The sequence below is a fragment of the Leptonotus elevatus genome, chromosome 7 (genome assembly GCF_054856555.1).
Source record: "Leptonotus elevatus isolate MCC_2025b chromosome 7, RoL_Lele_1.0, whole genome shotgun sequence".
Taxonomy (NCBI): Eukaryota; Metazoa; Chordata; class Actinopteri; order Syngnathiformes; family Syngnathidae; genus Leptonotus; species Leptonotus elevatus.
The window spans coordinates 24,409,868-24,423,594 of NC_141245.1; the positions used below are offsets into that span (position 1 = coordinate 24,409,868).

The following is a 13,727-nucleotide window of genomic DNA, read 5'->3' on the forward strand; positions in this document are numbered from 1 at the left end:
CGCCGCCGCCTTTCCATGGGCGTGTCCTCCTCGTTTCCAGGGAAGAGAAATTGCGACACTCTTTCAAGTTCCAGCACGAGAGGAGCCAAGTTTGGAATGGAAAACTAGGACGCAGGACGCATTTCCAAGGAGCAAAAGCAAAGGTGAGTTTCTTGTTTATGACTTGATTAATCAAATTGCTTGCTGAGTCACTTCCGCGGCCTGCGATTGGATTCAGTTATGCGATTGCGCCGCGTTACTTTATTGATGTTATCTGTGATGTTAAGCTTTTATTCCCAAAGATGTTATTGCATAACAGCCGCATGCTGTCGCTAAAAACAGTGGTGGCAAAAAAGTGAGAACACCCTGCAATGAAGTGTGAGTTCAGATATACGTGGAAATAAATCAACCAAAAAAAATAAAAAGCAGAGTAAACGTTATATCAACAAAGTTATGACTTTTTGCTCAAAGTGCAGGTAACAAAAGGAAAATTTAAGCATGCACACACACACACAACAAAAACCCCAAAAATTGTCAATTAAAAATCAGAATAAAATCGAGAGAGAAAATCTGCCAGGAAAGGCTTTAACATGTGAAATTAACATATTGCTGTGTTGCTATGTTGAGCCACTGAAAATAATAGTGGGCTAACTCCATGTTTTGCCATTTTAAATTAAGTTTGGGAATGAATATTCGCAATCTATTATTTCTCTTAGAGCTTTTTTTGAATGTTAAATGTTTAAAAAAAAAAAAAAAAAATTCTAACATTAATGATTAATTTGATGGATGTTAATTGTAAAGAGCTACTGAAATTATGAATTATCAAATTCCTCTGGTATGCTTGACGTGAACTACATGTACAACACTAAGGTGTGTCTTTGTTGTGTAATAACACTGTTGTAACATCTCCACACCTTTTTATTCCCCAGGATGAATGCGTCACTCTTGCTGCCATTCGGGACACTCCTGTTGCACCCGAGTCCAATGAAGATCCAACTCATGCCGCCGCTGCCGCTGCCGCTGCTGCTGCTGCTGCTGGGCTTCTTCTCAGCCATCATGCGCAGCTGAGAACACGAGTTGGCCACGACGTCGCTGAATCCCCATCGAGATGGAATCTCCGCCGCCACCTCCTCCTCCACCCCCTTTACTGCCACCCCCTCCTCCCCCGCCGCCACCACCGCCGCCGCCCCCCGGCCCGGACAGCTCCAGACTGGAGCGTCGGCGCTCCAGGATGCGCAACTTCAACTGGGAGACCATCCCCAAGCACACGGTGATGGGCAAGCGCAACATCTGGACGGAGGATCGGACGGACGGCGACTACGAGCTGGACACGGACCACATGGAGGAGCTGTTCAGTCACAAGCGGGCCCAGCAGCTCAACCAGCAGCAGCTCGCCACCCTGGGCCGTAACGGGACGAGGAGCCCGCCGGCTGCTGCTGCCCCTGTAGCGGAACTGGTGAGTATACAGAAAGAATAGTACAGTCTTTTTTTTTTTTTAATGTATCAACTTGTTTATAGCAAAATCCCCACTACATCATGGAGTCATTTTTTATTTGTATGACTTTTTACTTTACATCCATGGCTGGACTGGCATATTGGCCCCAAAAGTTGTCAGCCCACCAGGCATCTGTCCTGTATGCCAGATGGCCAGTCCAGCCCTGTTTATATCCCTTGTGTGCAACAAAAATAAAAAAATACCCCTCTCGCGGTATTTTAACCAAAAATTGGCTTCTCTCTTCGAAGTGGGATAACTAAGTTTTTGTTCTTTTTTTACTTGAATCTTTTTGTGTTGCAAGCCTTCGTGCGACTTACTAGTGAGCTTCACAACTCCACAACATCCGGCCACTCTCAGTTCACGTGGTTACCTTGTCATAGGGATGTAACGATAACTGCAATATGGCGATTATTAAAATTGTCACGATAATGTGACACCATATTTAAAGCAGCACGTCTGTTAAAAAAGGCAAAGTTGTATTCCATGTGTGTAGTTCTAGCACCCTCTAGTGGTTGGTATTAGTGCCGTTGAATGTGAATTAGGCATGTTTTGGCCACTGCGATGGATGTTACTCACCTAAATCAGTCAAACAAGCAAATATTTTTTTAATGTCGCCGTCAAAAAACAATACTTGAGCTGGACACAGTATTGTGAACTACAATAGACCATGATACTTTGTGCAGCTGAGCCAATAGGAGGACATGACAATGCCATGTGAAGACAGGGGCGATATGAGCTTCCCCACCCCCCCACACACACACAATATCGTGATAATTATAGTATCATGATGTTTGTATATCGTTACTAGTGAACGTACAGGTGCTTGAATGTATTTTTGTCATCCTTTCATAATCCAAGAACGCATGTGCTGAGAATGAGAAGCGATTGATCTCCATTGGATGAATGCACGAAAACATAGAATAGAATTAAAGTTGAACTGAACCAACTTTGCCGCAATCACTTAGGAGCGCACCAAATGAGATATGAGAAATAATCAGACCATGTATCCAAACACACCCGCAAGCGCTCCATGAATGCTCCAAGGCTACAAAAAAGTGTTGGAGGATAGTGTGAACACCGCACTCTAGAATAAAGGTAAACACGGTATTGCGTAATGTTCGGGAATGTTATCTCTTCTTCACACAGTGCGTGTTTGCTGAAGGAAGGTTGCCCCAGATATGCTGTCAATATGAGAGACTGCCTTCTCTCATGTAGAGTTAAATTACAAAAAGATGTATCTGTATTTAAAAAAAAAATTTTTTTTTTACACCATTTCAAATCGTCTCGCTGAAAATTAGCCTGTTTTGAGGGGTTGGTCCTGTTCTTGGCAGCTGCGTTTAAAATGAACCCTTTTCTCCCCTCAGGTGTCCATCCTCGGCGCCAAGAGGAGCATGAACGTCGGTATTTTCCTCAAGCAGTTCAGGCGGTGAGTGGCCCGTGTTGCTAAGTTCACCCAACAAACAGCACTCGGCGTAACACAACAACAACGCCGCCGCGTCACATCCGCATGTCCCGGCAGGCCTGATCCAGCCGTGAGGAGAAGCGTGTTCAAGGCTGTTGAACGAGCACTGCACATTCTAAGTCTGCCTCTTAAAATAATGGCCTAAGTCATATTTAGCCAATTTTGCTACATCCTTAGTTATATTAAATTATTAATATGTATAATCAAAATGTGGTTCAGTTTTTCAAGTTATCTGAAAAAAAAACCTAAAAAAAAACGACATAGGCCATTATTTTAAGAGGGTGATGATTCAACAAGTTAATGGCATTAAACGGTATGAAGCGTAACAATGCTTATGAATGTTTTTGAAAGCGTGAGAAGTTTTTCAGGTTACGAGCCGACACTCGTTCAATTTTTGCAAGCAAAAGTGAAGTGAACATCAGACACTCTGCCACTTGCAAATTTAACAACATCCGGCCACCAAAGTTTTTGCCTATTTTAGGAGAATCATAATTAATTGATGTCAATTTAAAATAATGTGATGTTTTTATAATAAAGACGTGGACATTAAAACATGATTTTTAATCAGATTCATTGATTATGGAATCGTATGGCATTCACTTGAAGAAGAAAAAAACAGTCCTGTTTTTTGACAAATTTTTTGGGGGAGCTTTTTTATGTTATGTTTTTCTGAATATTTTTTTTCTTTTACTGATTTTTTTTTTCCTGTCATTAAACCCCCCCCCCCCCAAAAAAAATGTTTTTGCTGAATAACAGGAGGAAAAATTACTCAGAAAAACAGAAAAATAAATCATAAAAATAAATCTGAAAAACAAAGGGGGAAATTATTTTTAAAGAACAGGGGGAAAAATTACTACATTACTAATACTTTTTTTCTGTTTTGTCTTTTAAAGACCCCCCCCCCCATTTCTCTGAAACCAGAACAGAGGGAGATTTTTATTTTACAAAAAAACCTAGGAAATAAATTACTACTAAAAAAAAAATTAAGATAAAAAAATTAAATAAATCATTCATTAATGGTGTTTCCATTGATTTCAGTGGGAAAAGTTGATTTGTGATTTGAGTTTGAAACACATCTGTAATTTGTGTGGTTTGAAACGAGATTTTTGTTTCACAAAGTTTGCTTGTCGAGGCTTGCCGGTGAAACGGCTCCAACCTCAGTAAAGAGACTTTTTTCTGGATAATTGCTGCGACACAACATGACTGGTGAAACGCACCTCTTCAATCCACAGGCCCATCACCGACATGATTGAGGACATCAAAGCGGGAAATGGTCTCGGTTTTGGTCCCGGGAAACTTCGGGAGCTGCGTAAACTGCTGCCAGATGACGGCGAGGTAACCCGGAACACCTTTCTTTCTTTTTTCTTTTTTCTTTTTTAAATACTGTTCATGTCAACACATTGAATGTTGACTGCGTTTGTTGTATCACAGAATACTTACACACCAATTTTCAGACTACCCTTATGAAGAGTTTATAACTGGGTAACTACTATGTTGATACTTGATTATGACTATGCACTGCTATAAGTAAACTAAGAAATTCAATGATGCGTAATATGTTAGAAAATAATTTCGTAATATGTTGCAAAACATTTATAGACTATTTTCGCACAATGGTTTTATAAATGGTTTATAAATGTGTTATTACTACATTTGTTCGCACTTTTTAAATTGCTGTAGATTAAAAAAACAGCAAATCTGGCTAATACATTGTCGTAACTGTCTGTACCGCTGTGAGAGAATACACTTGGAAAAGTGTAATAAACGGCTTATTACTAGATGTTTGTCAACACAATCTACTATTATGTACATTGTGATCTGCAAGGCTAACCAATTATGTTGCAAAACATTCATTTTTGCAGTTAAAAGAGCTTCTTAAATTTAACGGGGACCAAACGGCCCTCCCGGATGCTGACCTATTCATGCTCATGTATCACAGAATACTTACACACCAATTTTCAGACTACCCTTATGAAGAGTTTATAACTGGGTAACTACTATGTTGATACTTGATTATGACTATGCACTGCTATAAGTAAGCTAAGAAATTCAATGATGCGTAATATGTTAGAAAATAATTTCGTAATATGTTGCAAAACATTTATAGACTGTTTTCGCGCAATGGTTTTATAAATGGTTTGTAAATGTGTTATTACTACATTTGTTCGCTGTAGATTAAAAAACAGCAAATCTGGCTAATACATTGTCGTAACTGTCTGTACCGCTGTGAGAGAATACACTTGGAAAAGTGTAATAAACGGCTTATTACTAGATGTTTGTCAACACAATCTACTATTATGTACATTATGATCTGCAAGGCTAACCAATTGTGTTGCAAAACGTTCATTTTTGCAGTTAAAAGAGCTTCTTAAATTTAACGGGGACCAAACGGCCCTCCCGGATGCTGACCTATTCATGCTCATGCTGATCCAGATCCCCGGGTGAGAGCCCCCCGCTGTATCCATATCCTCCATCCTCGTTTTGGAGGTTTCCTATTGAGCGGATCAATGTTGACTATTGACGCGTTGTGTTTGTGTGTCAGGTATGAGGAGCGTCTGAGTATCTTGGTCCTTAAAGAGGAGTTTTTCCCCTTCATGGCTGAAATGAGAGACTTTATTGGCACTTTGAAAGCTGCTGGAAATGGTGCTCTACTTTTCTTTTTTTCTCCCCCCCCCCCCCCCAAAAAAACTAATACTTTGTGCAAACTTGCTAACATTCCCTTGTGTTTGTTTTCCTACAGAGCTTTTGGATTGTGACAGTCTGCACTCAGTCATTCGGCTGGTTTTGAAGACGGGGAATTACATGAATGCTGTGAGTGAGCGCGTCTACATGATTGGCAGTCGATGGCGTTGGTTTGCGTTTGTGAGCTCGGCTTGTTTGGACAACAGGGCGGATACGCCGGCAGCGCGGTCGGCTTCCGGATGGCATCCCTGCTTAAGTTGGTGGACACCAAAGCAAACAAACCCGGGATGAACCTCATGCACTATGTTGTGATGGCAAGTGGACTGCGTTGCTTTCATCAAGCGCTTTTTGTGTTTGTGTGTTTTGTAAATGTTTTTTTTTTTTTTTTCTGCAGCAAGCTCAGAACATTGACGCGGAGCTACTGAACTTCCCCAAACAACTCGCACACATTAAAGCTGCCGCAAGGTAAAAACATGTGTTTTACTTTTCCAAAAAGCCACCATATTGCACATGGTTCGTGAACAATTTTCCACGTTGGCATCCACGGATGGCTGATGTGTAGAAAGGACCAAAACGGCCTAAAATTAATTAATAAAAAATGATGTAAAAAAATATACAGTAAAATATAGTATTATATATTTAAAATAAATAAATAAATAACAAGATTCAAATAATTTAATTTTTTTTAAAAAAAATTGGAAAAAAATAATATAATTAAATATCAATCAATATATCAAAATGCTCTGCGCTGTCAGCATGAAATGCGTCATGAAATGTTATTCAAATAAGGGGACGGTCCGAAGTGTGTTTTGGGTTGAACTATTTCGCCAGTCTGTCAGACAGCAAGGGCAGAAATTTCACGCACATGAAACAATGCAGCATGAAATAAATCAATATGAGAGCAATTGATTTTGTATTCCACGTTTATTGTTATATTTATTTTTTATTGTTTTTATTTTGACTTTATATATTTGTGTGCGTGTGTGATATGAAAACTTACAAACATTGTGTAGTTTATTAAAAAAAAGAAAAAAAGAACCTTCACTTAATTGATTTTGTCTTCTTAATATGAACACCACTGGAAAATGTCCCCTGCTTGTGTTTCCAGAATCACTCAAAGAGACCTTGAAGTCGAGTTTGATCGACAAGTCAAAAAAGTAAATGACGCCAAAGCGAATACTTTGAAGCAGGAAGACCTCAAGGTTCAAATGGAGGATTTCCTGAAGGTGAGGAAGGCCCGTTGGAATTGTCGGTTGCTGACAGTGGAGGCGCTATTAGGCTGCGACTAATTCCCGTCCTCGGGATCAGGATGCCGAGGACTGCTTGGACGAGGTGGAACGGGATCTCCAGGAGCTTCAGTCAACCAGCGACTCGGTGGCGCAGTACTTCTGCGAGGACCCCAGCAAGTTCCGACTGGAGGAGTGTTGCTCAACCTTCGACTCGTTTTGCGAGAGGTTTCTACGAGCCGTGCAGGTTAAGCCCGTGTTGGAAAAAAAAATCCTGATTCCTCATTAAATCTGTGTAAATTCTCAATCCGTTTTAATCTGCAAAAGTTGGATTGAGGCAAATGGACTGTTTGTTGTTGTTGTTGTTGTTTTTTATTTATTTTTTTCTTTTTATTTTTTTTTGTTTTTTTTTCTTTAAGAGCTCAGTATTGTTCATTTGGAAATGTCATCATCATTGCTTTTTTTTTTTTTTTTTATATATATATATATATATATATATATACATACATATATATATATATATATATTTTTTTTTTTTTTTTTTTTTTGTGTGTGTGGGTGAGTATGTGTATGTGCGTGCGTGCGTGCGTGCGTGTGTGTATTTGTTAGCTCACCAGAAAACCTATTAGAAAAAAATCTCATACCGTTCACCTAAACCGAACACCAGGAGACCCGAGGGGACCGAAGAAAACCAAGGAAGGTGAAATCCAGCACCGACCAGACACCCCCCACCAGAACTCCTCCCCAGCCCAAGAAACATCCAGACCCCAACAAATCCAAAAAACATAAAATCAGGGAGGCCTCAAGAGACCAAAGGAGAGACCGAGAAAAGGAAGGAAGGACAGACGAAGCCGCTTGTTGTTGTTGTTGTTGTTGAAGGCATTTTGTATTTCAAGAGATTTCTTCTGTTGTCATTTTTACACAATGTATGATGTAATGAACCACAAAAAGTGGGACGACACACGAGCAATTTTAAACCGACAAAACTTTTTGCATAACGGGTCGGCGTCCAGTTGCCCCGGATGCAACTTTCGTTAAGGTTTGCATTCTTCTCGCAGGAAAACATGGCTCGGGAGGTGGCCGAGGTGAAACGACGACACAAGAACCGTCTTCAGAGTGCCGCCAAGCGCAGATCCACGGCCACCTGCTCCGTCAGAGACAAAGAAATGGAAGGGGTCGCCTTAGAGTCCATCCTGCAAAACTTCCTGACTAACCGGCTCCAGAGGAGGAAGTCAGGACGACCCTTTTCCACTCACGGCAGCCCCATGAGCGGAAGCCCGCAAACGGGAAGTCTTTTGGAGATCAACTCACAGGCGAATCTTCCCGAGTCAAAACACGCCGGCTTTTTAAAGGTGAGCGTGACGAAGAAAGAGTGGAATTCGGCTGCGGAACTCACCGCAACTCCCCGCCAACAAGAACGTAGCTCGGACAACGAGAAGGACGACGCGTCCGGTAAGGACGCGGGAGAGGACGTGGTACTTTGTGCTGTTGAAGAACTGAGCAGCAGGACTCCCAGTATTTCCTCCTCTGGTCGGTCGTTCTCCGCCGCCACCGACATCGACGAGGAGGATCTCCAGGATAATAACGAGGAAGAGGCCAAAAAATTGCGTGAAGCTTCCAAGAAGGTTTTGCTCTACCAGAGCAGCCGGGGCAGCGTCTCCTCCACGGAGTTGCCTGACGAAAACTTCAAATCGCCCAAGAAGACCGCCACCCCGATTCGTCAGCGGACTTTTGACATGGAGACCGACCGGTACCCCGGAGACCCGACAAGCGAGGATCTGGTCAGATTCTTGCTCAGCTCTCCGCCCTCTTCCAAGCGGAACATTCCCCGCCGACACACGCTACCAGTGAAAGTTAAGAAGGACGAAGTTGAGGAGGACGACGACGACGTGTGGGTTCCCATCCCTGGAACCAGAGACTCGGACAAGGAGACTGCACGCAAGTCCAAGCAGGAGTTTGACTTTCCTGACCTACCTCAAAAACAAGACTGCCAGTTCACCGAAAGGGGGTTTAACCTCGCACCGACCCTCTGCCAAGACAAGGAGCAAAGTCACGAGGACAACGGTGCAAGCGTTCCACCAAAGAGCTCTTGGAGCAAGACAGAATCTTCTGGACTGTTTTATGGCTTTTTCAAGCGCATTGGCGATATTGGGAAACTGCAGACGAGCAAGGAAACCGGCACCGACCAGCAAGGTCTCGGTACTGGTGTGTAGGGACGTGTTTCCCAACCTTAACTGAGCCCAGGGAGATTTTTTTTACAAACAAATCCACAGCACACCACCAAAGACAAATGTTACTAAAAGGATATCATGTAAAAAATAATGATGATCTTGTCTCAATTTACTTACAAATATGCTTCTCAGTGGGAAATGTGGTTCCTGTTTTTTTAAGCTATTGTTCTGTTGTATGAATGGCAACAGGCGGGGTTTGAAGATCTTGGGGTCTTGCTCACGAGGGAGGAGTCTTGTTAGGCATCTCGTGTGTTTACTGGACGGTCTTCATTCCCAACCTCGCCTGTTGTCCCAAACTGCGGAGAATGCCGGAAAGTAGTAACGTGGCTGAAGTACGCTTTCCTTCGTAGGATGGAATTCAGAGGTTTTTTTTGCTCTGAAGTTGGGATGTCCGTCGCGGCGAGGTTAACTGTCAATGTCAGCCCGGGACATCACAGAAAAACACCTGCTGTAAATCTAAACTGCAACAAAAGCAAGAGACAATTAAAATGGGGGTGCACAGAGAAGAAGAAGACCAGAAGGGGCTGCATTGTGCCGGTGTAGTTTTAGAGAAATCCCATGACGGGGTACATACCCGGAGAGGATTAGAGGCAATCTCTCTTTCAGTGCCATTGACGTATATCGACGTCATCAATCCATTTGAACTGATCTGGCGCTGAATGAGAGCCGTGGATCAGAGTGAGGATCGTCAGGGATCAACTCCGAGTGAGCCCCTTTCCTGTTTGCTGGCAGATGATGACCTTAGACCGGAATCAACTTGGACCGTGACGTTTGCATACGACGCCGCGATCCGCAGTGGGGGAGCACGGAGCGGGTGGAGGAGCATTTAGAAAGGTGGAGGCACCGTGTTGGAAAGGAGAAGAACGGAGTAGTGGTTGAGGGGTGAAGGGTGAGGCTACAGGGAGAAAGGAGAGGGGTTCGAGGCCTTGAAATGTTTAGGGTCGCCAGTCCAGAGAGAGTAACGAATGATGTGAGAAGGTGAAGAAACAGATCCAAGCAGGTGGGAACGGGCGGGGGTCAAGTGTTAGGTGTGTCGTCGTGTGATAGAAGAGTCTTTGCTGGGATGAAGGTTCACGAGACGGCGAAGAACGACGGTGGCACCGGAGACACGACGCACGCAGAGCTGGTGGTGGCTAAAATGAAGACGTTGAGGTTTCTTGACGTGAATGAGTTGGATGGGATTAGAAATAAGATCAGAGACAGCCAAGGTGTTGTTGTTTTTGAGATAAGGTTAAAGCAGTGGTTCTTAACCTTGTTGGAGGCACCGAACCCCACCAGTTTCATATGCTCATTCACCGAACCCCTTTTTTAGTAAAAAAATAAAATATGATTTGTTTTTACTGGTGCACGAAATGAATTGTGCATTCATATCACCTTGTTCAAATAACCAAAGCCAACACAGTGCATGAACTCAAAACAACAAACAAGGTGGACGTGGGGTCGGCGTCACTAACCCTCTCTGAGCGGTCTAATAGGGAGGTCTCACTCTGCTGCATAAACCAGCGACCTCAAAGCGGACCGGTAGGAAATCTCAGAGCAGGACGCTTTCAATGACTGTGCCCACTAACTGCAGACTAGACTGAGGGGTGGACCTCTGCGGCGGAGTCTCCACCGAACCCCTGAGACCGACTCACCGAACCCCTAGGGTTCGATCGAACCCAGGTTAAGAACCACTGGGTTAAAGAGACCAGAATTAGACGGGTTGGACACATCCAGAAGACAGATGGCGAGTATATTAGTGGAAGGATGATGAGGACGAGTAAGAGAACTTGAGGAAGAAGGTTGATAGATGAATATTCAGGCAGTTCATGTTGGAATGGAGAGGAGGATGCAGAAGGTAGTTAGAAAACGATGGCGCGCAGTACACAGACCCTTGTGTCGTTTGAGATGTTGATCATGTCAAGAACACTTGGGCACTTGGACCTGCAATCACATCCAGGCGTAGAGATGAGACGGTGAGACGGCACAGAGCCAGATCGGTGGCTTGAGCATTTGCTTTAAGGTGTGCCGGGTTACCCGGACTAACTTGGGGGGCCTGGGAACCCTTTGCGATTGCCCCTGGAAGAGTTGGGCAAAGTGGCCGCAAACCAACTCTGAGTAAGATGAAGATGTCCAAGTCCAAGTTTTTCAACCCGCAACTGGCCCCTGCAGTGCTACCGTTTAGTGTTTGCTTTCTAAGACTTTATCCAGCAAGTTGGACTCAAGGTCAGGGACTCGGACTTGACTAGGACTTGGAACCTCAAGACTTGGACTTGTGGTCTCAAAGACTTGAGACAAGTTGGACTCAAGGTCGGGGACTCGGACTTGACTAGGACTTGGAACCTCAAGACTTGGACTTGTGGCCTCAAAGACTTGAGACAAGTTGGACTCAAGGTCGGGGACTCGGACTTGACTAGGACTTGGAACCTCAAGACTTGGACTTGTGGTCTCAAAGACTTGAGACAAGTTGGACTCAAGGTCGGGGACTCGGACTTGACTAGGACTTGGAACCTCAAGACTTGGACTTGTGGTCTCAAAGACTTGAGACAAGTTGGACTCAAGGTCGGGGACTCGGACTTGACTAGGACTTGGAACCTCAAGACTTGGACTTGTGGTCTCAAAGACTTGAGACAAGTTGGACTCAAGGTCGGGGACTCGGACTTGACTAGGACTTGGAACCTCAAGACTTAGACTTGTGGTCTCAAAGACTTGAGACAAGTTGGACTCAAGGTCAGGGACTCGGACTTGACTAGGACTTGGAACCTCAAGACTTGGACTTGTGGTCTCAAAGACTTGAGACAAGTTGGACTCAAGGTCGGGGACTCGGACTTGACTAGGACTTGGAACCTCGAGACTTGGACTTGTGGTCTCAAAGACTTGAGACAAGTTGGACTCAAGGTCGGGGACTCGGACTTGACTAGGCCTTGGAACCTCAAGACTTGGACTTGTGGTCTCAAAGACTTGAAACTTGACTTGGACTTGTGCCCATCTCTGCTGCAGTTGAGTGCTCTGCTTCGTGTTGCAGCACTGAGCGCTTTGTGACTGCTACCAGTAGATGGCAGCATGTTGCGGTCATTAAGGGAAGTTGCGTTCATGATGATTTCCAGCGCTTAGAAACCAAAGACGATGCGATTTCATGCGTAAAGTTGTACTGTAAAGTCATTGATAACTTGACAATGTTTTTTATTGGAATGCATGTTGGAACCGAGGAAACATTTATAGACTATAAGTTTTTTTTTTTTTTTTTAAGTGTCCACTTAACACTATTGTAATTCATCAGTTTCACTTGCTATCTTCATATTGTACTCCAGTGATGCCATCAGATGAATTGTTGCTTTCACACAATCATGGCTTTGTTTTTGTTTTTTTTAGGGGGGGGGGGTCTTAAATGGGTCAGTGTTACAAAGGCAGCCTGTCATTTGAGGCGAGTTGCGAGCGATGCCGTGTCGCCGGCCCACCAAACAAACAAGCAAGCAAGCAAACAAACACCTGACGGTCGGCGAACATTTCAACTTGACTTGAGCCGAGACGATTTTAGATGTCTAACGACGTCTGCCGCCCTGGAGAGTTGGTGGTTCGATTCCATTGCAGCCATAACATGCTATGATGCAACAGCAAATCAGGTTTCATGCGAGGTGAAATGTGAACATTCCAAACATTTGGTATCTGGTCCTTCACTCGAGATTTTCTCGACTTCACCCCCCCCGACTATCACAATTGCAGAACCAATCAAAACAACACAAACTTTTTTTCTTTATAAAGAGCTCAGTATTGTTCATTTGGAAATGTCATCATCATTGCTCTTTATTTTTATTTTTATTTATTTTTTATAAAGAAAAAAAGGAAAAAATAATTTAAAAAAAAAAAAAACACAAACTATGCCATGTACATGAGCTAAAGGCAATTCAGAAACAATATTTATAACATACATAAAAAAATATACCATACTCTCTAGACATGCTAATTATTGAACGCTCTTGTGTTTCGATCGCTACAGATGTGTTTTGCTCAATCGGGATGGAAAAATTATGTTTTATCGTTTTTTTTTTTAGGTGAATTTGAAATCAGATTTTTTTTTGTGTTAAAAAAACAAACAAACATTATTGCTAGTGTAGTATAAGTTCCATCGACCAGCACTGACATGGCAACACATAGAAATCGCGATGTGATTGGATACAAAAAAAAAACAGTGAAAGCAACGCAGCCAAGAGAGACAGAAACGATGATTAAGCGAATAAGACGACGGGAATACATTATTACAATATTTGAGATTAGTTTGTAAATGTAGGTCACTGTTACTGAATGGTGCTCACATTGTAACATAATACTATAATACACAATAAATGCCACGTTTGTGTATCATGGATAATTCTTTATAGAGTTACCCATGATGCAATACAGTTCTACACCATAATAAATATTGTACCTAATAAAAAAAAAAAAGTGCCTTTGCAAGTAAGATTGTAAAATGTCACCTTCACTTCATTTGTATTGCTCTCGAAGCTGTGCCAGACTTGCGGCGGGCGGCCATGTTGCGGAGGCAGTCTCCATGGCAACGCCGCGTTGCAGAACGATAAGGCGGGAGATGACTCCAAAGGGCGCCCCACCCCCCAACAAACAACCAGCTGCCTTTATTGCACAGCATCACACGACATCAAAAGTGCTTCATGTGT

General features: G+C 43.1%; 1 protein-coding gene across 1 annotated transcript; it reads left to right on the forward strand.

Moving 5' to 3' along the window:
* The first annotated feature begins 18 nt into the window (after positions 1 to 18).
* Positions 19 to 12,399, forward strand: LOC147171658 (uncharacterized). Its single transcript, XM_086080410.1, is given in 12 exon segments — positions 19 to 143; positions 909 to 1,435; positions 2,839 to 2,900; positions 4,169 to 4,271; positions 5,292 to 5,377; positions 5,479 to 5,579; positions 5,677 to 5,747; positions 5,825 to 5,989; positions 5,992 to 6,083; positions 6,727 to 6,844; positions 6,927 to 7,091; positions 7,903 to 12,399. Coding segments are annotated over 11 exon segments (2,466 nt in total). The 5' UTR covers positions 19 to 143; positions 909 to 1,087; the 3' UTR covers positions 9,058 to 12,399.
* The last annotated feature ends 1,328 nt before the right edge of the window (positions 12,400 to 13,727 follow it).